At 38.4% G+C, this 23,566-nt stretch overlaps 1 protein-coding gene and 1 long non-coding RNA gene across 2 annotated transcripts in view; one reads left to right on the plus strand and one right to left on the minus strand.

Moving 5' to 3' along the window:
• The window catches only part of LAMA3 (laminin subunit alpha 3), a 106,860-nt gene that overhangs the window by 4,532 nt on the left and 78,762 nt on the right, over positions 1 to 23,566 (minus strand). Inside the window, exons 44-70 of the mRNA XM_061448642.1 lie at positions 23,177 to 23,328; positions 22,528 to 22,638; positions 22,317 to 22,428; positions 21,577 to 21,744; positions 20,243 to 20,439; positions 18,763 to 18,879; positions 18,161 to 18,315; positions 16,646 to 16,787; positions 16,037 to 16,136; positions 15,542 to 15,658; positions 15,278 to 15,457; positions 13,344 to 13,486; positions 12,084 to 12,260; positions 10,762 to 10,913; positions 10,500 to 10,662; positions 9,867 to 10,000; positions 9,219 to 9,369; positions 8,226 to 8,345; positions 7,183 to 7,307; positions 6,722 to 6,842; positions 5,335 to 5,475; positions 4,439 to 4,569; positions 3,447 to 3,578; positions 1,476 to 1,620; positions 1,022 to 1,179; positions 441 to 630; positions 2 to 142 (exon numbers count right to left, since the gene is read on the minus strand). Coding sequence (XP_061304626.1) covers positions 2 to 142; positions 441 to 630; positions 1,022 to 1,179; positions 1,476 to 1,620; positions 3,447 to 3,578; positions 4,439 to 4,569; positions 5,335 to 5,475; positions 6,722 to 6,842; positions 7,183 to 7,307; positions 8,226 to 8,345; positions 9,219 to 9,369; positions 9,867 to 10,000; positions 10,500 to 10,662; positions 10,762 to 10,913; positions 12,084 to 12,260; positions 13,344 to 13,486; positions 15,278 to 15,457; positions 15,542 to 15,658; positions 16,037 to 16,136; positions 16,646 to 16,787; positions 18,161 to 18,315; positions 18,763 to 18,879; positions 20,243 to 20,439; positions 21,577 to 21,744; positions 22,317 to 22,428; positions 22,528 to 22,638; positions 23,177 to 23,328 — 3,875 coding nt within the window. The remainder of the gene's footprint in view (position 1; positions 143 to 440; positions 631 to 1,021; positions 1,180 to 1,475; positions 1,621 to 3,446; positions 3,579 to 4,438; positions 4,570 to 5,334; positions 5,476 to 6,721; positions 6,843 to 7,182; positions 7,308 to 8,225; positions 8,346 to 9,218; positions 9,370 to 9,866; positions 10,001 to 10,499; positions 10,663 to 10,761; positions 10,914 to 12,083; positions 12,261 to 13,343; positions 13,487 to 15,277; positions 15,458 to 15,541; positions 15,659 to 16,036; positions 16,137 to 16,645; positions 16,788 to 18,160; positions 18,316 to 18,762; positions 18,880 to 20,242; positions 20,440 to 21,576; positions 21,745 to 22,316; positions 22,429 to 22,527; positions 22,639 to 23,176; positions 23,329 to 23,566) is intronic.
• Positions 20,231 to 23,161, plus strand: LOC133266913 (uncharacterized). The gene is made up of 3 exons (XR_009742565.1): positions 20,231 to 20,336; positions 20,786 to 20,949; positions 22,998 to 23,161. It is a non-coding gene; the product is annotated as an uncharacterized LOC133266913 (long non-coding RNA).

A 23,566-nucleotide genomic window follows, 5' to 3' on the forward strand; every position in this document is an offset into this window, starting at 1 on the left:
CCTGTGTTTTTAGTGATGGCAGTCCTCCCATGTAGATTGGTGGCTTAATGCTGATGGCAGAATTTGCTGCTAATCTTCTGTGCTGGGCCCTTAGACCATCAACAACAAGGCGGATGTTCTCTGCATCTGTGCTGAAGGCAACCTTTGCAGGGTACAAGCATAGCACAGTGAGAAATCCTAAGGCAAATGAAAGCCACTGAAGATTTTTTTTTTCTTTAACTTAAACACCCTATTGTTGAAATACTTAAACTGAAAATAACATGCCGGGACCATCAGTCTCTATAAGCTCTCTCATAACAGAGACCTGACAACCACATGAACTTTCAGGCATAGGACTTTCCTTCAGATGACTAGAATCCAATTTCTGATACCTTAAAAATTCAATAGGCTGTGCCTGCTGAATAGTTGTGGTTTCATCATGGTTCCTGTGCCATACTTACAGTGTGCCATTGCCCATCATTGTATTTAATACTGGTTTTGAGTTTGATTTGTGTTCCTCCAAAGCCAAGTGAAAAGACAAAACGTCCTTTTGAAATGTGGAGAGCCATATAAGAGTCCTCAGACCTTTCCTCTATGAAAACTATTAATCCTCTTGATGATCGAGTCCGTACATCTACAGAAAAATGTAACCTGTAGTGGAAAGTAAGCAGAGGTTTGTTTTCATAGTGGTATTCTTTCTGTGCTCCAGAAAAATGCCAGTGAAACTCCATTTGTGAAACACAAAAAAGCTTTTGAGTGGGATCATGGTGTTCTGCATTGCCTGCATTTCTGAATGCAAATGAAAGTTGACATATTCAGGCTTAGGAGTTGGCATCAATATGCACTGTAATTGTCTTCCACATCCAAGTCAATCTACCTCGTCTGGGTAAATGTTAACATACTAAAAAAAAAATGCCTGAACCATTCTTTTGTTATGCCCCAAGACATACTCAAGAAGAAAATGCTAACTCCTAGCACCCAAATATTCAAGCAGCTTTGACAATTCAAGTATTAAGGGGAGAACAGAGAACATTTGTATTACCTGTCTGTAGATGACAGTGGAGAAAACATGTAGGATATAAAACTGTTGGGGATGTTTCCAAAGAGATATGCTTCACTGCTGACATTTAACTGATTTGGTAAAGTGTGGGTTTGCACATTAGCAGCTTTCAAATACCCAAGGTATTTCTCATTCTGTACCTGTTAGGACAGAATTGAAACCTTTACTATGCATACACATGAAGAAAACCCATCATTTCAAGCTACACATTTAAAAGTTTCCACCTGAGGCAATCAACAGCCTGCTCTAAATGGCAGAGAAGTTGTTGTCATTCTGAACAGGGATGGGTTTAGCATGGAACTTCCACAACAAACAACTTGCTTCAGATGTGAGATGAAAGTAAATAACAACTGAATCTCAGCTCTGCAAAACATGGCTGTGCAGACAAAGCCTTGGCTTCAATATAGAGCAAAGATTACAGTAAAAATAAGCATACCTTGAGCATCTTAAACTTAAGAGGATTTTTAAATTCCTTCAGCAGCATTGGTTCAAGGTTCTCATATTTGCGGCAAGCTCCAAGGGACACACCAGTCTTTGCAGTATAATTAACGAGATTCTGAACCTCAGGGAGCTGACCTGCCCTAGAGTGATGAAAGCAGTAAGTGCCATGACACATCATTCCTTTGCTTTAGTGTAATTAACGACATATTGTAAAACTGTGCTCTGTACAAAATAAATTTCCCAGTGGTCTGATGTTAGAGTACCAGTTTTCATTTTCCAATGAAAAATGTAAGTTCAATGCTGTAAAAAGTATTCCTATTTTCCTGGGTTTGCCTGTTTCTTTTTGTCTATGGAAAAACTGATGTTTGGCTTTGATCTCTTCTAAACAAATTGATTTTTGCTAAAAACTATATGTTTATAACAAACATTGCCATTGAAAAAAAGAGGGGAAAATGGCAGCAGCCTTGTTTGAATAAGGTATCTGGATCAGACTACAAAACTTTGCTGGTTAATTATGCATAACCAGCGGCAGATCAAGAGAAAATGGCAACAACAGATCCTGCTAACTCAATGATTCACTCTCTCCTTAAGACATTCTAATGAGATTTGTCAAGGGGCAGAGCCCATCCCAGTTTAATATATAGCTTTAATATTATAGCCAAATTATCAGAAAGGCTGTCAAAACCAAGTTCCTGTGTGTAAAAAAATAGTAACACTATCTACTATCATTTTGTAAGTTGGACAGAGTTTCTCTAATCAGTAAACTACAAAACACCTTACAACTAGGAAGAGCAACAAAGTTCCTTGCCCCTGGGTTTTTGTTAGAAGAGTGGTAGAACTGGGAGCAGAGTCTGAACTTCTTTGATTCTCATCCAGTTCACCATTCACTTGATCAGACTAGCTACAATATTAACTCTTAATCTATTTTTGTACTGCAAGCAGTTTTCCAAATTTGTTTTCTGATGGGTAGGTTAATACACAGGTTACTTCATTGCCTTGCAGTGCTCTAAAGGAAGATATAATTTAAGCAACCTGGTCTAGTAGAAGGTGTCTCTGCCCATGGCAGGGAGGCTGGACTAGATGATCATTAAAGGTCCCTTCCAACAAACCATTCTGTGGTTCTATAATAATAAAATCAAAATACAATGTCGTTTTGTAAAGTCTATACGTGTATAAATATTCATCAAAACTTAGCTAAAATAAAAAGTCCCACTGGGACACCACTTGTGACTCAAGGAATTCTTTTCTTTAAAGAACATATTTATGCATATTTTTCATCCTAAATTTTTCCTGTAAGATGCTCTAATAATCAGAGAAATGTGAAAAAGAGACAACATAAATCACACACATGATTTCTATACACAAGCTCTCATCTTTTTGTGTAACTCTTCTGGTTCCATCAGTAAGCTTTGCTCATTTCATTACTTGGCTTCCAGTGTAGCTAAAATGATGCAGTCTAGCAGACCTTTTTATGTGCCTTGTTGGGACACTTGCAATTCACTAATTTGAGGTCAGTCTTTTATTAAAGCACTACTAAACAAGTATGATTCAGACTAAGATTCCATTACATCTGAACAGCAGAACTAATTACAACTTGATACCATGTATTATATACCTGACTGAAAGAATATTTGGGGGCAGTAAAGTTACACATCCATGAAGGCTTCATGTATTTAGAAAAAAAGTTACTTTAACAAAAAGTTATTGTAATATGATTAAAGAAGGAAAGCAGGCCAAAATGTAAGAAACATTTGAACATTAGAACAGGCTGCCCAGGAAAGTGGTGGAACCACTGTCCCTGGAAGTGTTCAAAAACTGCATAGAGGAGCCCCTCAGTGATATGGCTTAGTGGTGGTCTTGGCAGTCCTGGGATAATGGTTGGACTTGATGATCTTAAAGGTATTTTACAACGTAGTTGACTCTATGATTCTATGACTCCAAACAAAATTCTTTCTATGTCAAATACCTTTTTATAAAGATGTTTGAGATGCAACCTTCAAAATCATCTCCACCAAACTTTATAGGTTCAATTAATGCCCGTGCTCTGGGAGAGTCAACTGATGCCAATTCCGACTTATCATCAACCAATAGATGTACTCTGAAACCAAGTGAATAAAAATAAGCATGAATTCTAAAGAGATAGTTATGAACCTAAATGAAATATATGTATTAAAAAAGAACCATTTGACAAATGTATTTGCTTGTTAAATTATAATTATGCTAGAGCTTCATTAGCTTCTTTCTGTGACTTTTTCAGTACATGCTCATTGACTGCTATGAATTTGCTCTGCTTTTTGGTAGTAGACACTGAGCAAGAGTTGAAACTAGTACTTTAGTCCTACAGTGAAATCCTGGTCCCATTAAAATTCATGAAAAAGCTCTCCTTGACAGCTGTGGGACAGGATTTCATCCTTTCTGTCAAAATGGTGCACTTTACATGTTATTAGCATCTAGTACTGATAATATTAAGCTATAATTACCTGAAGTTATAGCCATTTTCCACTTCAGCTAACAGTTATGTCCTTTTATGTGTTCTACAGAAATCACTATTATTTAGGAGCTTTTCAGTAAATTGTCTTTCCTTATATGTATCTGCATTAAAGATAATTATTGAAAAAACAGACACAATATTAGCTTCTTCCCTGGGCCTCTAACCACTTACGTTACAGTGACGTATGTAAAGCCTATGGGAATGGGAAGAGCTCCAAGGCTCCAGCTTGACAAGCATTCAAAACTCACACCATCTATAAAACACATGCATAGCAGTGTACAGCTGAAACATCATAGCTATCAGCATGCACATTCATAGATCAAAAATCTCCTTTTGCTTCATTATTTCAGCATCCTTTGCTAGCAGAGGCCCCTTTTAGCTGTGTACAAAAAGAACAATTCACACAAAATTTTAATCTTCTTTCTTTAACCACAACATAAAAGAATTAGGTAAAGAACTTAACTCACATGTTGTTTGTTTTTGTGACTGTCACGTAATGCATTGACCCATCTTTGTATTTCTTTTCCAATTTGATTTCTTTCTCTCCCATTTTTGCAATTACAAAGCCAGGTGTCAGAAAGATGGTAAGAATATTAGGCTATAAAAGAATCCAATAAAATGATCAGGTAAATGCAAGAGCCTTTAGTTCTCCTTGATATTGCCATTTATACAGTTCTCAGTGGTCTCTTGTGGAAAAGAAATTTTCTTACACTAAATCTGCATTTCTCAGTCATTTAGTCCTAGATGCTACAGCAAATTCTGCATGATTAGCATAGTTCCTGCTTTAAAATACCTCTGCACTCTGAATACCAGTTATTTAAAATGTGGTTTTTTAAAGTATTTTTACAAAAGCAGAGGATTCAGTTCTCCACCTCTCAAATGCCTGGTGTGCACTCACTTCTTAATTCCTTCAGCCAGCAAGGATGGGATTCTGCTTGAACCTCCCTGCTTTCTGAGGGAACAGAGCAAAATCAACTGGATTCCGCTGCACATTTGATAATGGTAACATTCTGCAGGCAGAATACCATTTTTTTTCAGCAAACTATCAGGCAACAGTTATCTTAGTGGGATGGTGGTGATACATTGTGTATGAGCTACTCTGCAGAAGGATCAGGGTCAAAGCCCAGTTACTCATCAAACTACTTGTTGGGTGTGTGAAAAAATTGCCAGGATGTGTTTTCCTGGCCTGATATGCAAGATGCCATGCTCAAAAAAGGCTTATAATAGCCATTTATCGCCTTAAAATACAGGAATCTACATGAGATTTATGACACAAACCGATGCCAAACTGGCAGAGTCACAGAGACGTGACTGATACAGAAATAAAACCAATCACGTATTCTAAGTTGAACATGTTTCGTACCCATAGATTGTAATTTAAGAGTGTTCCAGTTGATGCCATGGTCTGAAATCCAAAGCCAACTTGAAAATCCTTGGGAAATGGGAAACCTGCTGCACTCAGGCTCAGTGTTCCCTTCTTAGAGAAAGCTGCAGATCTGACGAGCTGAAAGAGAGACAATGCTTTCAGCTATTTTCCTTTTAATCAGAAGAAACGGCAACATGGGACAACAACTGCCCTACTCAACATAATTGTGACTGACTCCAGTCAAAACCAAGCACAAGACAAACCGCAAGTACCATTATTTCAGTACAGAAGAGACTGACTGAATTGGTTTCACCAGCATTAACTGTGATCTGAGAAACTCTACAGGGAGATGAGGCTTGCTGCGTATAATGAGCTTTTCATCTCTAGCTACTCTTTGCATTGGCGTGATGGCTTTGAAAGTTTTCACATTTGGGGATGCAAAAGTAAGCATCTGAAGGAATAGCTCGTAAGTACAGAGCTTTGCAGATGAGCTACATAACTGAAATTGTGTGAGTCATAAGACAGAATATTCCTGGGACTTTTTGAACAAAACATGTTTTAATACATGAGAAGTTATACAGACGCAGAGAGAGAATGAAAGTCAGATCCTTTGCATAGGAAAACAGCCTGCAAAGAAGTTGCTCTGTGAAAGGTTTATATGCCACAAAGGGAAATCAAATGAGAAGAAACATTAAGGGCAATGCCATATTAAAAAGGGCAAACGGGATCATGCACAGTGTAAGCATCAGTAGGTAGAAGCAGAAGGGTAGTTTTCAACTCTCCATGCAGCACTGGTTAAGCCAACACTGAAATGTCACATTTTCCCATTTTAAAAAGAACATGGCAAAACTCAAGTGTGGACAGAAAATAATGACAAAACAAACAGATGGGTAGAGCAATATCCTTACAATGAGAGACCTTGGTGGAAGTAGAGTCTGCTTAGCTCTTTCAAGAAAAAAGGTTGAGAGACCATTTAATTAATGCTAGTTGATTATATGATTCTAATTAGGAAGCATAAGCACCTTGGTGAGAGAAAAGATCCTGAGTAGTATTGAGTAACTAAGTATTCCGGCCTAATCAATAACAGCAACTGGAAGCCAAGTTTAAACCCTGTGCTAGCGTTTAAACCACGACAGATAAATATAATTTCTTAATTGTACACAGTATTAAGTAAAAGGGTCAGCTACTCCCTGGAGCAAGGTACCACAGTAGGGTGGACACTCCTTGCTTTCATATCTTCTACCAACCCCAGGTTCTTTTAATATTAGCACATGTTAACCAAGTAAAATTTTTGACCAGAGTAAAACTTAATGATCTGGGGTTTATAGACAAACCGGAATCTGTAAACTCCAATGAGAAGTTTTTAAGGAACTTTGTCAGTTACCTTCCAATCATCTGAACATTTCTTGCTGACACCAACAGTCTCATCAAATATAACAGATGCAGTGTTGGGGTTTTTCACGTTCTTCATGCAGCCCCGGAATGGAGGTGTGGATATATTAAAGCTGGTTTCAGGGAGAGAAAGGAAAAAGAATTCAGTAGCCTGGTATTTCCAAGCATACAGCAGTATAGTAGCCTGTAGATGTTGACAATATAAGAAATAGAAAAACAGAATAAGAGCAATCTTTCTTGTGCACACATATTTCACGCTGATCAAACACAATCTTCAGGATACACTGCAACAAAGATCCCACCACTAGCCAAAAGTTACAGATTATGATCATCTATTATTTTCATATTATATGAGATACCCAATACAGAGTGTGAAAGAAATAGCCTAAGGAAAGAATTTAGATGGATTTTCCATACAAAGCCTATGTATTATACTCTTTTTATATTACTTACCGCTCCCGTAGAGAAGATGGAATTCCACCTAGGTAGTACTTAGTGAAAAGGAAGACATTTATGTTGGCTTTAATATCAGGGCTGACATGAACAGTATTCCTGCTTCGGGCAAGCACCAAATGAATCTGAAATAGGTGAATAAGGAGAATTACTTAGCAGAACAAAAATTATTTAGCAGATTAAAAGTATTCCCACAGAGAAGGACACAATGTGAGCTTTCTCCCCCCCCCCCCCCCCTTCTCTTATTTACTAGTGACTTAAATCCAGAATAACTGCAGTAGTTTAAAGGTACTTTGCAAAATTTGGTCATTTAGCCAAAGAAAATGCCTACGACAAATGCTCTGCTATCTAAATAGAAGGTGAGGTTTTATCTTCTTTAGGAAGATTGCTCTAAAATACACCTTGCTTAAGATTCAGATACTGCCTTCTGTTTGCAGTTGAAGATCCAGGAGCTGCTGCCTGACACAAAGACTAGCTCAGTCAGCTGGCTGGAGGTAACTTGGCTGGGTTTGGCACAAAGGTTCCTTCCAGCAGACCCTGTGACCTATACTGTTTTGTTGGAGAGGTAGTAAGGGGAAAGGGATAATGCATCAACACAGCAATCAAAGGTTTTAACAATGTCTTTACAATTTTACTCTGGCAGTACCGAAGCTAAGCAGACAAGCAACAACAAGAAGACCACAAAAGAGGAATCCTTGTAAAGATCAGCCTGGCCTGAAGAAATAAACACTTAGGTGGTAAAAATACTAATCTAGTTATTAAACTGATGTTAATAACAGCAGTGTACACAGGTCTATTTAAATAAAGCATTTCTCTGTCAAAATTTTCTTCTTTGGTGCTTTTCCTGTTAAAACTGAACTTATTCACCAGAAAACACAACAGTAGAAAGATTAATTTTCACATGTCCAAAGTAATCCCCAGAGGCTTGATATCCTCAAGACAAAAGGAAAACATCACAATTAGACTTCACAACAGGATGTTTAGTTTCAGTTAAATGAGTAATTTTGCAAATAATGATCACTTGATTGTTTAAAATGACATACTTGCTTATTTGTTCCATCATTTACAGTTGCGTTGGTTTCTATTTCTTTTGGAGGCTCAGAGCCAACTTTGTATTTAAAAACTGTGTGACCATCTTTAATAAGTACACTGATGAACTGATCCTGCAATAAAAAAACAACAAAACACCAAAAAAACCCCACAATTAAACTGCCAACATTTCTTATATTTCACTGCCATGTGAATAATTTTAATGAAGCTATCTAGTTGCTTCAATAATGGTTTTGGTGGAAAAGGTAACACAAAGCAGATTAAAACTTACAATAACCAACCATAATTACTTTAAACTGTTATAAACAGATCTGGTATCAGCTCCAGATGTATTCTTCAAGTCTCTAGAGGACTTTTTGTCATTTCAAGATGTCTACTGACTTTTTACAGCATTGAGAAATTATCCAGAAGATGTCACAGCGATTGCAAACACGTCTATAATATTATTAGATGAATAACATCAATACTGTTTTGAGCACCTTTACAGGTAGAAGTCAGCATGCCACACTCTAGATTTTCCTTCCTCTGTTACCACCCATATCTAGATTTGGGAAGAATGCACTTCCACTTTTGGAGGATTTCAGCATTTCAAAATTGGCTTGATTCAAATTACATCCTCCCTGCCTGCCCCCAGTTCTGAATTCTCTGAATGGCCTAATGGAGGAGCTACTTGGAATGTTGTTTTTTTTTTTTCTCAGCCTTGACAAAGTGAGTATTCAGCAGCCATTGTAGAATCATCGAATATCTCAAGTTGGAAGGGACCCGTAAGGATCACTGAGTCCATCTCCCTGCTCCTTGCAGTACTACCTAAAACTAAACCGTGTGACACTAAACGTACAGCAGAATCTACTAATCTGCCACATAGACAAAAATAACACTTTTGAGAAATTTCCTTACAGTAGTTACTAAATCTAACATGTTCTCAAGTGAAGTTTTTAAAAATGTTCTTGGACCTCAAAACAGACAGAAGCATTCCACAAATTTACCCCATCTGCTGCGAAAAAGACAATGCCTTCGTCTGCAGTAGTCTCAATTGTCTGCTCATAGCGTACTCGGCTGTGGGTATTTAGTTCTTTCAATGTGACACTTGCATAACCGGTGCCTTCAAAATAGCTTTGGTCAGTCTCTTCTTTATACCTGTGATAATTTGATAACACAGATGTGAGAGAACAAGCTATTACCACATGGACTTACTGCCATTATAATTTTAAAAAAGCTTAAGTTAAGGCATTTGGTGCAGGGCCACAAATAGAGCCGAATTCTGATCTAACCCAAGTAAAAAGAAAACCTTCCACTGGCTTCTATTGGATCCGCATATGGTCTTCAGAGAGGAAGTCATAGTGACCGACTTTTTTGTGCTTAATGCGATATTTACTTTAAAAGGAGGTGAATGCATTAGCCCATGAGTTCTGTCTGGGCATTGTAACATTTAAATTGTTGGCCAATGGACTGAGATTGCCATACATGTGAGCATGCCAACACTGAGGATTTTTTCTAAGAAATGCAGTAATGACAAAAAGTTAGAAAAAAGTCACCCGTTTAGCCACAGTAGTTACTCTTCTGGATGGGAAAAGACAAGAGTTCATAATGATAAAATCACAGAACTGCGAAACACGTCTGTGTTTATACCGTACCTTCTGCAGGGTTGCACTTCAGTGGTATTGAGATTAAATGTCCTCTTGAAGTTGTAAAGGCTGATAATATGCTCATTTAGGTTGTCTAATTCAATGCAGCCTTCATAATGAGGATAGTCCAGCTTGCGTGGCGGCTGCAAAATAGTGCCACCAAAAACATTCCATCAACATCTAGCTGGCAATATTTTACATTGACATGTAACTGTTAAGACTATTAGTAATATTATGCAAATACTAGTAAGACACAGAAGATGACATTCTAAATATCATAAAATTATTATTTCTTTGTATATAATATGCAAATCATCTGATACCACCCCTGGAGTACTGCAGCACAATTTAAAGTGGAGTCATATGGATGTATTGGGAATTGTACTTAGCAGGGCTGGACAGTTTTCATGTTTTCCTCAGCAAATGAAATACCATCATGCTCCCCCTTCTTTGAATTTTAGCATACGACACATCAGTCACCTTCTGTAGCAACTAGCGTCTCCTTACATCCTGTCTATTTCTATTTATATAGATAAACTTTTACAGAGCCTTTGAGTGGCTGCTAGTTCCAATCTTTACTTGTAAGAACAACAGAATGATTAACATGGACATCTCTTTAAAAAATTAAGCAACAATTTGTACCCTAAAATCTGGTGGGTATCCTCCAACATAAAAGACAACAGTGCTGGGATCAAGATTTAGAAGCACGTCATTGCCTCCACTGCTTGCAGTCAAAGGGCTTTCATACTCTGGAGAAGCTGAAGTTGCTGCTTTGATGTAATTCAGCTTTACATACTGGTAAATCCTAAAACCAAAAGAGACAGGCAAAATACCACATCACACTATTAAAAGATGTTCTTAGCAGTTTTTGGAATCGATTGTTGTGCAATTGTGAGTTTTATACCTTTCAAACTTTACTTGGTCCATAACAGCTTCCTCAGTTTCACTTTGAGTCACAAATGGCTGCACATCTATTTCTACATCACCATCTCCCAGGTTATAGACACAAGTAAGGTGACCATCTTTCAGAGCCATACCAATATAGTCCTTGGAAGCCTAAGAATAGCAAAGCAAATAATAATAATTAATGAATGATTAATGTTAATGAATGTAAAATACAGCAGCACTTCCTCAGAAACATCATCATACTGTGCATGAGTCATCAGACATCCACCTACCTAATCATGAGAATTGTTATTAAGTTTAGCAGTTCTGTGAAGAAAAAATTGTAATCTTATATGTTGGAGTGATTCAGTGAGTAATGTGTTGCATCGGTTCAGCAAATACAGCTATAAATGAACTGAAAAGTAATCTGTGGCTTTTTATTTTTATAACAATAGGAGCTAAATAATTTTCACATTTGTAACATCTCCCAGCTAAGGCCATGAAAACATGACACCTTTCCTAAAAATTAGGCTCAACATCTGTGAAATAAAAAAGACATTTACAGTGAGACTCAGTCAGGACAATGGTTCCTACAGAGTTAACTGAAAGCAGTCATTTCCCCAAACAATTCACATTTTATTTCTTCAACATACCATATTTTACAAGTAACAATTAAAATGTGTCAACAGATATCCTGGGATAAAATGGCAGATATTAAGGGGATAAAAAGATGAAATCCGATGTAGAACAACTACCTTTAAGCTGCTTTCTGTGTATGCACAAGACTCACTATGGATATGGCTGCTATCAGATAACAAGACTTAAAATACATATTTAGGAATCACATGCAGAAAAGTTTTGAAGTGTTTGATGGTTCTTGAGGAAACCGGAATGCACAAGCAGGTCTGGTTTATTCTGCATATTCAGAAGAGAAAGAATTTTAAAACTGAAATGATCACTTTCTATTTACCAACAGAGAAACTCACAGAGACTTATACTGTGAAAAGAGTGAAAACGTTGAGGCAGGATTTAGGCTGAGTTTGTGCTGACTGCTGCAGAAACTGTCAGTTCTGACAAGACAGTGCGATGGTATCCACGACGGAGAAGTAAATCTTAAAGCAGCAAAACAGCAAAGCATCAAAGGGCAAAGCAGTCAGTCATCCAACAAGTTACGTTGTCAGTGGAGGAATGAACAAAACACTGCTGCCCCCACATAATGGCAATCACGAAGAAATGGGCCAACTGTAGCTATGAACTTCAGTCAAAATAAATAATCTCCCATCTGTTTCTCAAGTATGTTGTCTGTTCTAAAGACCAGATCGAGTATCAAAATATACCTACATTTTTATTACCCAGGTACAGTACAAACTTATTTGATGCCCTCTGGGGATTTTCTAATCTTGTCTGAGGTCTTTGGAGGAAGAAAGAAAGTGAAGTATAGCCTTTCAGATCTTCAAGGTTGCTTGGAGGTCGAACTTCCACACCAGAGCTGCCATTGAACCTCATAGGAATAGCAACCTGGTAAGAAAGAAAATATTCAGTATAATTATCTGTTGCTACTATAACAACTATAACTATCTGTTACTACTCGTACTTAGTTCAGTGTTACATTTAATTGCAAAGTAACCTATTACATATCCTAGTCATTTTACAGCCATCAATTACTACAGATTTGGACTCTAATCCTACCAAACAACATAATTGAAACAGGCTGGATAATACGGCATTCTGTATTGTCAATCCTTATAACTTAACACAGTATTTTTTACTACGGACATCAGTTAATCAACCCTTACCATGCCTCTGTTAAGTAATTGTTACCTTAAATACACCGATAGGGAAGAATGTGCCCTGCAGCTCTATAGAGTAAGCCTATGAATTATTTAGATGTCTACGTACAGATCCTGATGCTTCACTTAGCTGGACTGGACTAGCTGTTGGAAATTATAATGCACCTCTAAGGTTAACAAAGACACATCCTATTACAGCTATTTACACCACAGTCATAGATTTCTCTTATTCACTGTGACTGTAGGTTATTTGTGATGACTTTACGGATGCTTCTCAGGGACCTGAGGCCATGCTATCCCTTCAGCAACTACAGCAGTTGCTTAAAAGGAGAAATGGCAGTCTAATAAGAAGCTGCTAATAGCCAGCTCCTGACATCTTGAGGCAGCTGAAGACATGAGAGCACTGGGCTATACAACTTCTTTGGCAGTGTCAGCGTTCAGCTGGCCATGCACTGTGGACAGCCCTGCTATTAAGCTACAGAGCCGACTCTATCTCTGCTGCCAAAGCCACCACAACACCTTGGAAGACAAGAGACTATTGTACAAATAAGTATCAGAGGTGCCCTGGAAAAAACCTTAGGGGAGGAGGATGAAACAGAATGCTACTGATCCACTCATTTTTATGTACAAATTACTATGCTTCCCATCATCACAGTTACTTTAAGTGCCGGGTGGTGCTGTTGAATTACATTTATGTCTGGTCTTTCACATACATTAGAAAAAAAATGTTTTAGAAAGATAAAGAGGACCAAAGCACTGTGGTGTGTCCAAACCACTGAGGTCAAGCACAATTGCAGTGTTCAGGACAGACCTTGTTTGCAGCGTCTCTTGCCTGCTGAATTAGCTCTCTTATGTGATTTACATTCTCAGAGATATTGCTTGTTGGCATTAGCTGTTGGTTGATACTCTCGATCTTGCTGAACAGATCTGGAAGTTTGTTTGTCAATTTTTTTACTGCAATGAAAGAAAAAAACATCATTGATGATGGAAAGGAGGAGGAAAACAGATGCAAAAATATGATAGTACTACACAACTATCAGGAAAGCAGTGAGCACGGTGATGACAGAACTGCTTTCATTAATTCTACAATATTAAGAAGCCCTGACTGAAACTAGGAGTTTAAACAGAGGTTATGGTACTCTGGAAATCTGTGGCCAAAGATATTTGCAGATGCAGACAGAATCAGCACTTCCAAAAACATATTAGATAAATTCGGGTCCAGAAAAAAATATTAAATAGAACAGACAGGATACTCTCTCTAACATTATTATCAAGTGACTGGGGATGCTAAGGCAGGATGAGGATAACGGACAACAGACAGGGGTCAGGCTTATGTGCATTCCCTGAGTAACATCATCTGCAGCTGTTGGAAAGTGAATACTGGGATAGGCAGGCTGTTGGCCTGAGTAGGGCACGCCTTATATTCTTGTATCAAGGTTGCTAGTCATCACAATTCAGTAGTGAGCCTTACGATATCAGGGCAGGTTTATTTCAGGAGAAAAGGAGCTAATATGAAAACTTAAACTTTCATTAAAATGGGAAACAATTTTTCATCTCCTGTGATTGAGGAAAAAAAAAAAAGAAAGCCTGTAAGTATTAGCAGACTGCAACCCTGTGATGCAGAAGGCAAATAAAAAGAAATCAAGACCTGTTATTTCTCTAAATAAGGCTCCTAAGCTGGTCTTGCACCTGCAGGGATGACTTATGACTGCAATAACATGCAGGGCTAGCTCTTGTATTTATCTTATTTAAAATGTTTACTCTCACTTGACTTTATCAGACAAAGTTGCTGAAAAGATGAAAAAAAGATGCTGTTTGTGATTGTCTCTTATTTTGTATTCAACACAGGCTCTATGCAGTCCATTTCACTTAATTTCAGCCAACAGATGTCTAGCCTAAGCTAGATCTACCTAGGTCCCTTCTCTAGTCAGTGTAGTAGAAAAATCACAGAATCACAGAGCTGCTGAGGTTGGAAGGGACCCCTGCAGATCATCTTGTCCAACCCCTATGCTCAAGCAGGGCCAGTTGCCCAAAATCTTACCCAAATGGCTTTTGAATATCGCCAAGGATGGAGACTCTACAACCTCCCTAGACAACCTGTGCCAGCGCTAGGTCACCCTCACAGTAAAAGAGTATTTCCTGATGTTGAGAGGGAACCTCCTGTGTTTCAGTCTTTTCAGCAAGGGCACATTGCTGGCTTATGTTAACTTGGTGCCCACCAGCACCCACAAGCCATTTTCTGCGAAACTGCTCTCCAGCTTAGCCACCCCCTAGCATATACTGGTGCACTGGGGGTTTTCTCCTCCAGCACAGGACTTCTCCTTGTTGAAGCCCATGAGGTTCCTGTCAGCCTATTTCTGCAACGTGTCTGGATGGCAGCATGGCCCTCTAGTGTATCATTCATTCCTCACAGTTTTGTGTCACCAGCAAACTTGCTGAGAGCATACTCTGCCCCATCATCCAGATCATTAAGATGTTAAAAAGGATTCGATCTAGTACTAAAATCTGGGACACCCTGCTAATCACTGGCTTCCAAATCTTTAGAGACCAGCCATCTTTTAACATGTTCCACAGGATGGCCTTAATCACTTTGTGCTCTACCTGTCCCTTTCTGCTGACAATAAAGAAAGCTCAGAATACTAGCTTATGCTAGGTGCTTAACTTTTGGATCTAAAATTTCTGCTGCAAAACTGATCATCTTCACCTAACAGTGACTTGGCAGGTCTCAGGTAGCACCTGCAGTACCTGAATTGTTTGCCTCCATCAATGCTTTACTGAAGCCAGCGCTCTGTGTGCTTCCATAGGTACTCTTCATTTTTTCCACATCTTCTTGAATTGGGAGCAGTTCATCCAATACATTGGTTGTGACATCCTCAGCACTTTTTACCATGTTCTTTGCACCGGTGATGATGCTGTCGATGTCATCTGAAACGCACACACAAATGCATATGCAGATTCTTATAGTAATAGATGAAAGAGGCAAACAGAAGTGATCAGTAAATAACTAACCTCTATTTATCCCATTGAGATTATTTTGAAGAGTAACAAGATCAACTTGCAGTGTACTCTTCTTTCCATCAGTGACATCAAGTCTTTGCTTTATATCTTCAAGGGTTGGACCAATGGCTGAAAAACAGTGAATGTCCTGCATGAATTTTAAACCAAAATACCACCTTTCTGTTGGATAGGTGGTGCCACAGCACCAGCCTTCACTCTTCCATAGCTCGTGTTGCCATGGAGTATTGAATGCACTGCTAAACAAACATAAGGCAAGAGATTTGCTGGACAGGAGTACTGCAAAGGTGTGTAGCATAAGCAGATGTAGGAAATCTACTTTCTTGCCTCTTTACCATTGGAAATAACCACAACAAGATGTCTCATTATAACCAGCCTCTTCTGGGTCAATATGTGCTGCAGAGCTTTTCTGAACTGTGAAAATTTTTCGTTCAGTGACAGCTTCTCATGTTGTGCCAATATTGTTACTGTCACCTTCTTTCTTGGTACCTTTCAATGTCTTTTCAGTCTCCTGTGCTTGATTCAAGAGTGTAGTGCTCTCAGTTTTTAACCTTGCAGCTTTTCCTGATAGGTCTTCTCTCTTCACAGTCTAATGATAAAGAGAAGCATGGTACTGTAAGATTGCTTAACTAAATATACTAACATTTAAAGAGTAAAAGAGATAGCCCAATCCATCTTAAAAAAGCAACTACGCAAGGGTAGAGTTTTCACATGAAGAGCACCACCTTTAATGACAATTGTTAGGATTAATTTAAGCATAATACAACTTTGGTCTTTAGCAAACTTCTGATTTTGGAGTATTAGGAAGAAATTAATAGCACACGGCTGTTAAGAAGTGCTATACCCATGGCTGAAGAGCTTGTGAGTATTACTAGTGCAAGGTAAAAGTGAATACCTGAAATCACCTTCAGTGATTACAGGGCTTGCCTTATGCAGATCTCTATTTTGCACTGAAAGGAACAATTAGTATTTATATGGACAGCCTCGTCAGAAAGGCATTAACTAATGCTTTAGCATCTTTAGTGCTGAATCAAGAGAAAAAGAGCAATATCTAGTTGTAACAGGTTCACCAGCATTTGGCCACTTATGGATACTTACTGATAAAGCTGAGTCAGCTGCATTCCCAGCTTTTTTGGCTGTTTCCTCTGCCGCTTTGATGGCATTAATAATATTGTCATAGGCAGTAGAAGCTTCCACAGCGCAGCCTACCAACTCGTCTTTCCTGGCACTGTTCTTTATTCTATGGGAAACAGATTGAAAAATTCAGTCTTCTGCAAAGACTCTGGGCTTAAAAAAGTATTCCAAATAGATCTGAACTCGGTATTTTCAAAGTAATGCCAATACAGAAAATAATATACAGAAGCACTGCATACAAATCAGTTAGATCTGTAATTTCATTCTGAAAAAATATCAGTCCTGGTGGCAGACCAATACAATTCTTCAACATTCTTCAGAATAAGAAAAAGAGTATAAGCTCATCCATTTGGAAAAGCACTACTGTGGGCCTCCAAAGCAGCCTTTAAATGATAGGGGGAATTCACCAAGGCACAAGGTCAATAAACCCCCTTGATCACAGCCATCCAAATACAATTCAGTTTAGAGAACTGCAGCTTCCAGATCATCTCTGGCAGTTCCAGCATCCTACAGGAGTGGCAGATGGAGCACAAGATGGAGCAACTGCAAGACCTCTTGTGTTTTCCCCAAGAACCAATATGACGGCTCAGGAATTAGAAACAGCAGACAAAATCTCTTCTACCCACTCCCCATGAGCTACGCTATTGCGCTGTATTAGTTGCCTTGTATTTGTGAGAATAGCGTCTTCTTAAGTGAAAAAAATCACACTGGAAACTAATTTTTTTAAAGCAAGAATTTTCCAGCTGAGTTAGGTATCTTTGAGTTTTACTTTTTGAGAGTTTCTACTTGGATTAATGACAAAATGCAAACAACTTGCACAGGAAAATAATATAAATCGGGATACCACTTTTTCCATTTTGTTCTGCTGACCATAAAAGATCTCCAAAACCTCAGTCCTAATTCCAAGGTAAAGTACAAATAATGGCAAGTAATGGAGAGGGAAATACTTGATTCACATTAAGTTAATAACTTTTTTGCCTTCCTAGAAGATTCCTTGAAGGATGAGAAAACCATAAGAAATCTTTTCCTCATTAAAGCTGAACAGGCATGTCTGAAGACTGACAAGATAGCATTTCTTCCAAATATTTGCCCCAATTCATTGATATAATAAAAGTATCCCTGAGTACAGGTACAGGAAATAACACTACAAAAAAGATATTCTAAACATCTTCCCACTCTATACATGAGTATAGTATTTCTCTTTAGTAAGAAGTTAATGAAGTGTTAGTGCAGTAATACAAAACTGTGTAATGGGAACCCCCCACTTCAGGGAAAAGGAAAACGTCATGAAAAATACAGAAAGACCTGATTTGTGGAGAAAAAAGGAAAGAAATCATCTGTACCTCATGAAGAAGCAGAAAAAGAAACCAAATTTCTAACTTTGCAAATAGTCATTAAAGCAAGTAAAGTTACAGACAGAGCACTGCAACCACGGATGTTATGTACAAAAATTGCTCATTTAAAGAAATGGCAACATACTCTTCCAGTTGTTTTGCCAAGTCTTGCAAAGATTTGGCATGTTCCTCAGCCCTCACGACCAAAGGTTCTTTGCTTGCTGATAAGGAGCTATTCGTCAGCTTTTCATTCATATCCTTCCTTGCTCCATCCAGCTGAGCAGCCAGGCTTTCATATTCCTACGGGTTTATATAGACAAAATTTTATTTTTATTTATACACATTTGATTTTGTCTTTTGTCTCCTTCAGTGTTGCACATACCTTGCACCTGACAAGACCAAGGGGAAAAACATTTCCTTATAAATTATTCTGCAGATTACTGGAAACAACTGCTAGTCATTACATTATGCTTCCAGGCCCATTAGGAAAAAATTGAGTCAGACCCTTCTAGCCCAGTACCCTGTGTTTGACAGTGGCTGAAAGCTATTGCCCAGAAAGAAATACAAGAATAACACAATTGCGTAATGGTATTTCTCACAGATATTCTCCCACATTCCAATATCTGCAGCTCAGACACATCAACAAGCTTCTCTTACACTAGCTTCTCTAGCTGCTGAACTATGCTACCCATTATAGTGACAGCAAGACACTGGGGGGCTGTCTAACCATAAGAAGGTTAATTATACCTCTTTGCTCTTTTGCAGTAATCCAAGTACACTGTTAGCTTGTGTCAGGGAAGATCGGGCAGAGCTTAGAATATCCAAGATACCATTCTGTTGTACTTTCGTCTCCTCAATCCGTTTCTGAGGAAAAATGTGACTGGGTTAAAAATGAGACACAGGGAAAACCATATCTACCTAATCTAGTTTGCAGTAGGATTTACCAAAGGTACTACCGCTCTGTTAATCAGGTGCCTATACTGTTTAAAGACTAATGATATCCTACTGATTAGAAGTGTGAGAAAACTCAGGAGTCTGCAGGAGCATAGAATAGCACTGGGCACCAGGCTACAATAGTTCAGTTATGAGCAATCAAAATAAAAGTACTAAGGGTCAGCTGAGATGAACTGTCAGGACAGGCCATCTAAGTGTCTGACCTCTTAAACCTGGAAACTTCAAAACCAGCTCCCTGGTGACTATCCTAATCTTTTCCATTCTCTAAGTCAGAAATAAAATGATTGCAGTAACCCTTCATCTGGGGATCTTACCAGAAAGGGGTGAGAAACCTTCCCACCTTATCCTCTTGAAAGCTGGATGAAGGAATGAAGATCTTTGTTCTTGAGCAGCCCTGTGACAATCCACGGTGTAGCTCTATGCAATGGCATACCACAAACCCAGACAGACAAGTGGTGTTGCAGGTAAGGATGTGTTACCTTTCCTTGGCTGGGTTTCTTTCATTGCAACGTGTTCAATCTCTGCCAGGTAAGTGTATCAGTAACAGATGCACTTGTATAGATGCATCCATCATTGAACACAACTGTGCATACTTATTTGCCAATTGTATTGTACAGTCAATGCACATGGAGGTACAATTAAATGTCAAAAGGGACTGTTGAAATTCTTTTGTTCAAGCAGTGTTAGCAAACTGGATGGTCACGCGTGTGCTAAACCAGTGACATATTCTAGCAAAACCACATTTAGTTTAAGAGAATGAGTCCTGCAGCCTATCCTTTTTTCTTGTACTACTTCACCAGCTCTAAAAATCAAGCACTCTCAGGAGTGCAGCTGTTTCTTGTCACATTTCTGGTGAGACCTCAGAAAAAGTTCTGTAGAATACTAATCCCAAATAATTTAACAGTATTGAACACATTATTGGTCCCATCTTTCATGACTGGTAAGGCCAAATACTTTAAGCGACTTCCTATAAAAAAAATACATCAGTAATTTGATCCAGAATAGAAAAAAAAAAAAGGCTAGTGGCAGCTGAAGAGAAGAGCTAGGCAGAGACTCTCCCAGGCATCACAGGTAGTCTTGGTTACACTGTCCCAGTCACATAAAGAGACCACAAGTGGAAGAAGACTATATTTATAGCTGTCGATACATACACCAAAAGATGGAAAAAGACCTTGAAGGAAGTCTAAAGAACTAGTGCTACTTGGCTTTGTAAGGTTAAAAGCACTTCTTATCTCCTGAGGTTTAACTTTCTTCTCCCAATCCCTGACATTACCTTAATGTCTTCCAGCAGAACTCCATTATCTCTGTTTAAGTTTTCAGCCTGCTTGATTTGTCCCGTTGCCTCATTCAGAGCTTCACGAAGGTCAGTGATTTTTGATTCATATTCATTCAATGATTCCCTCACAATTTTAATAAGCCCATGATTTTCTTGGTGGTACTTTTGTAGTTCATTCTTAATACGTGCCAGTACTGCAGTATCAGGACCAGAAAGAAAAGTTTTGTTCAGAGAGTGAACCAAAACAAACTTCCTCCAAAAAGGCTTGAGATTTAGGATTAGAAAGCTGTGGTTGTGTGAAATACTAAGCACTCTTCGCAGTGCTAATTTCAGTGTTACTGTAGCAGAGATGCTATTCAGCATCTCACTGGGTCAAACATGTTCGCTAGTTTGCTGTTGCAGACACAGAGCAGAAATAATTGCATTTATTTGGCAATTTCTAAATTAAGGATGAAAATCTGAAAAAACTGACTTTTTTTTTAAAATTTATTTATATGCAACTAACAATTTCATCAACAATTTCATCTACAATGTGGATAGCTACATCCATGCCAGTCACCAAAGCTTCCTTTGTAACCACTGGAGAGATAAGGGTATGTTCAATCTCAAAGAAGTTAGAAACATAAAAGAGGTCAAATGAATCACACTCTTAAGAGTGCCTATTTCACTGCCGACAAGACAGGGTACAGAAGAGTTTCTCTGAGGTAGGTATCAAACTCCAAAGTTAGGGGAAATGACTACCACTTGTAAGGTCTTTCACATTCCTCAACTATGCCCCTGCTTATGAGAAAAGCCTGTGACTTTGATGTACTTGCTGTCTCTAATGTCTGGAATCTGGGTTTCTGAATGTCCCAGTTAAATACATGCAGAGAACTTATAAGGGCGTACAACAAGTGCAGCCAGAACTTCTGAGCTTCCTTATCTTTGTATGATCTGGCCCTTGGACCACTCGAGCAGATTTTGAAAATCTGTTGTTAAATTACACCTGTAGTTCCTCTAAAATAGCTGCAGGTACCGTAGTCTATATATTATAATACACAGAAGCACTCCATAAGTATATTATGATAAGCTATGTCTTAATTTTACTGAGATAAACCTAGTTATGAAGGAAGGATCTACTGGGTCTCTTCCCCAGCTCAACTCAGTTTCTTCCATAACAAACTAAAAATGCCTCCAGTATCACCACTTTCCTGTTGACTGACGATTGCTACTGATCCCAGGGATACACTGCAAAATGCACTTCCCTGCATTACCTCCCAAACAATCAGTAATGCTTCAGATTTCAGATAGATCTTTCTAGAGAGTAAGAAGTTAAGAGAACAAGCCCTTACACAGCTGAGCTGCTGTTCGCTCCTTCTCTGCCTCTGCTTGAAGTTGGCCAAAGTTGCGGTTTCGCATCTCCATTATCATGCGTTGAGCTTCGGCCAGTTCTTTGGCAGCATCTCCCAAGGGTAGGTTGTTACCTTCTGCATTTGTACCAGCTACTTGTTCCAAGAGCACTGAAAAAAAATATTGTCAAAGAGGGAATGCACTTAAGACTATGCAAAATACAAAAATGACAAACTTCTGTGAAAAAGACATGCGTATTCTATAATTCCTTAATGAAGCAGATCCATTTTGCATTAACTGTATTAGTTACTACTGAAAAGTATGCCATGTTACACAATGGGAGCTAGTAAAATGGCATTGGGATTGAAATTTGTCCTAACTCACCAACTTCACAGCAACAATTTTAAGGTCCTAACTTTAAAGAGCCTGTGAGAGTCCTGGCTAAAGTCAGAGATTGTGAGTGTCCTGATTAAAGTCAGACTAAAGTCAGGATAGTCATTTATAGCTCTAAATGTGTCTATGCTAAATCGTCTCTGTCCCTATTCACTACACAGAGAAGGTAGGCTCCTAAACTAACATTATATATTTCTAAGAGGAAGAGCAAATTTCACAGCCATGTTTCAGTTCTGCTTTATGAAGCTGTTTTCAAAGAAAACATCTATGCTTAATTAAGAATATTGTAAGTAAACTTGAAAAGATTTCATTAAAAAAAATATGTTATGGAATTAAAAATTGGTTTTACCTTGTATATTATTGACAACTATTTGTATTTGTGAAACCAAATCCTTTCCTTTCTGATGAGTTTGGCCAAAATTATTAAATAATATCTCAGCTGCTTTGTAGTTCGCTTCAGCCTAGCAAGGGCAAAACATTAGTAGATTAAAAATATCTGGATACAGCATGCTAATATGTAGTAAAGAAATGTGTATTTTTAAATTGATTTGGTAAGTCACCTTTTCCTGCAGAGCATTTACATCATGATTTAGGTTAAAGAATTCTGTCTCCAATTCATCTACCTTTGAACCCTGATTGTGTACAACAGAACGGTAGTTGTTCAATAAGCCCTGAAAAGAAAGAAAAAAAAAAAATCCATTGAATTACTCATACACAGGAGACACAAAAGCAAAAAGTCACTGGGTTAGATCTTTATCCAAGGTAAATAAAAGCAGCATTACTGACATGAAGGCTGACCAGTTGCTGCCCAAACCCCGGGCTTTCTTATCTGTGAGTATAGCAACTGCTATTCCAACCAAAGAAATTCTTTTTAGGATGAATTTTGGTATTGGCAATTGGAATGTTAAGGATTTTTGGTAATGCAGAGGTATAAGTGCTGGAAAAGGACAGAGCCATAGGGAAATCTTGGAGATACAGCTTTCAAGGTGAGCAGGCCTCAGAAAAAGCAGAGATACTGATTATCTTTCAGGGAATGACATGGAAACAACAACTGTCCTCTAACAGGTGAAGCCCAGTGCTGTCAGCATCTGGTATTTGGAATCAAGTGTTAACGTATGTTTCCTTGCAAGGTGACAAAAAGACGAAGTTTCTAGGTTCGGCTCTTATCAGCTTAATCTGAAATCTGCTTTTCTGTACATGTGTACCTACCTTTAAGTCCTTGATGCGTGTTTCCAAACGTCTCATCTGCTCCAGTGTGTGGCTACTTGCATGGACATTTTGCAGCTGAGACTTAATCAGCTGAAGCTCATCACCTATTGTGCTCAAATCCTTCAGCAGTGTCATTACACAGGTATCGCAAGCTGGAGCAAATGAAAGCAATACTTGTTATTAGTATTTGGTGCAGAGAATATTTCACTACTTATATTAATAAATGAGATGCAATGGAAACACTTTGATGCTTGTCATCTAGTACTGCCTGAACAGCAAATGCAACAAAGCCCAGAGTATTAAGGAGAGTGATCAGAGGCAGAAATAAGTAGGAGGCCCCATTTACATCTGGCTAATTGACCACCTCTTTTATATTTTATTTCAAGTGTT

This window comes from Pezoporus flaviventris, unplaced genomic scaffold, assembly GCF_033815535.1.
Source record: "Pezoporus flaviventris isolate CSIRO_AGI_PZ_B2104156 unplaced genomic scaffold, CSIRO_AGI_Pfla_v1 ptg000007l, whole genome shotgun sequence".
Taxonomy (NCBI): domain Eukaryota; kingdom Metazoa; phylum Chordata; class Aves; order Psittaciformes; family Psittacidae; genus Pezoporus; species Pezoporus flaviventris.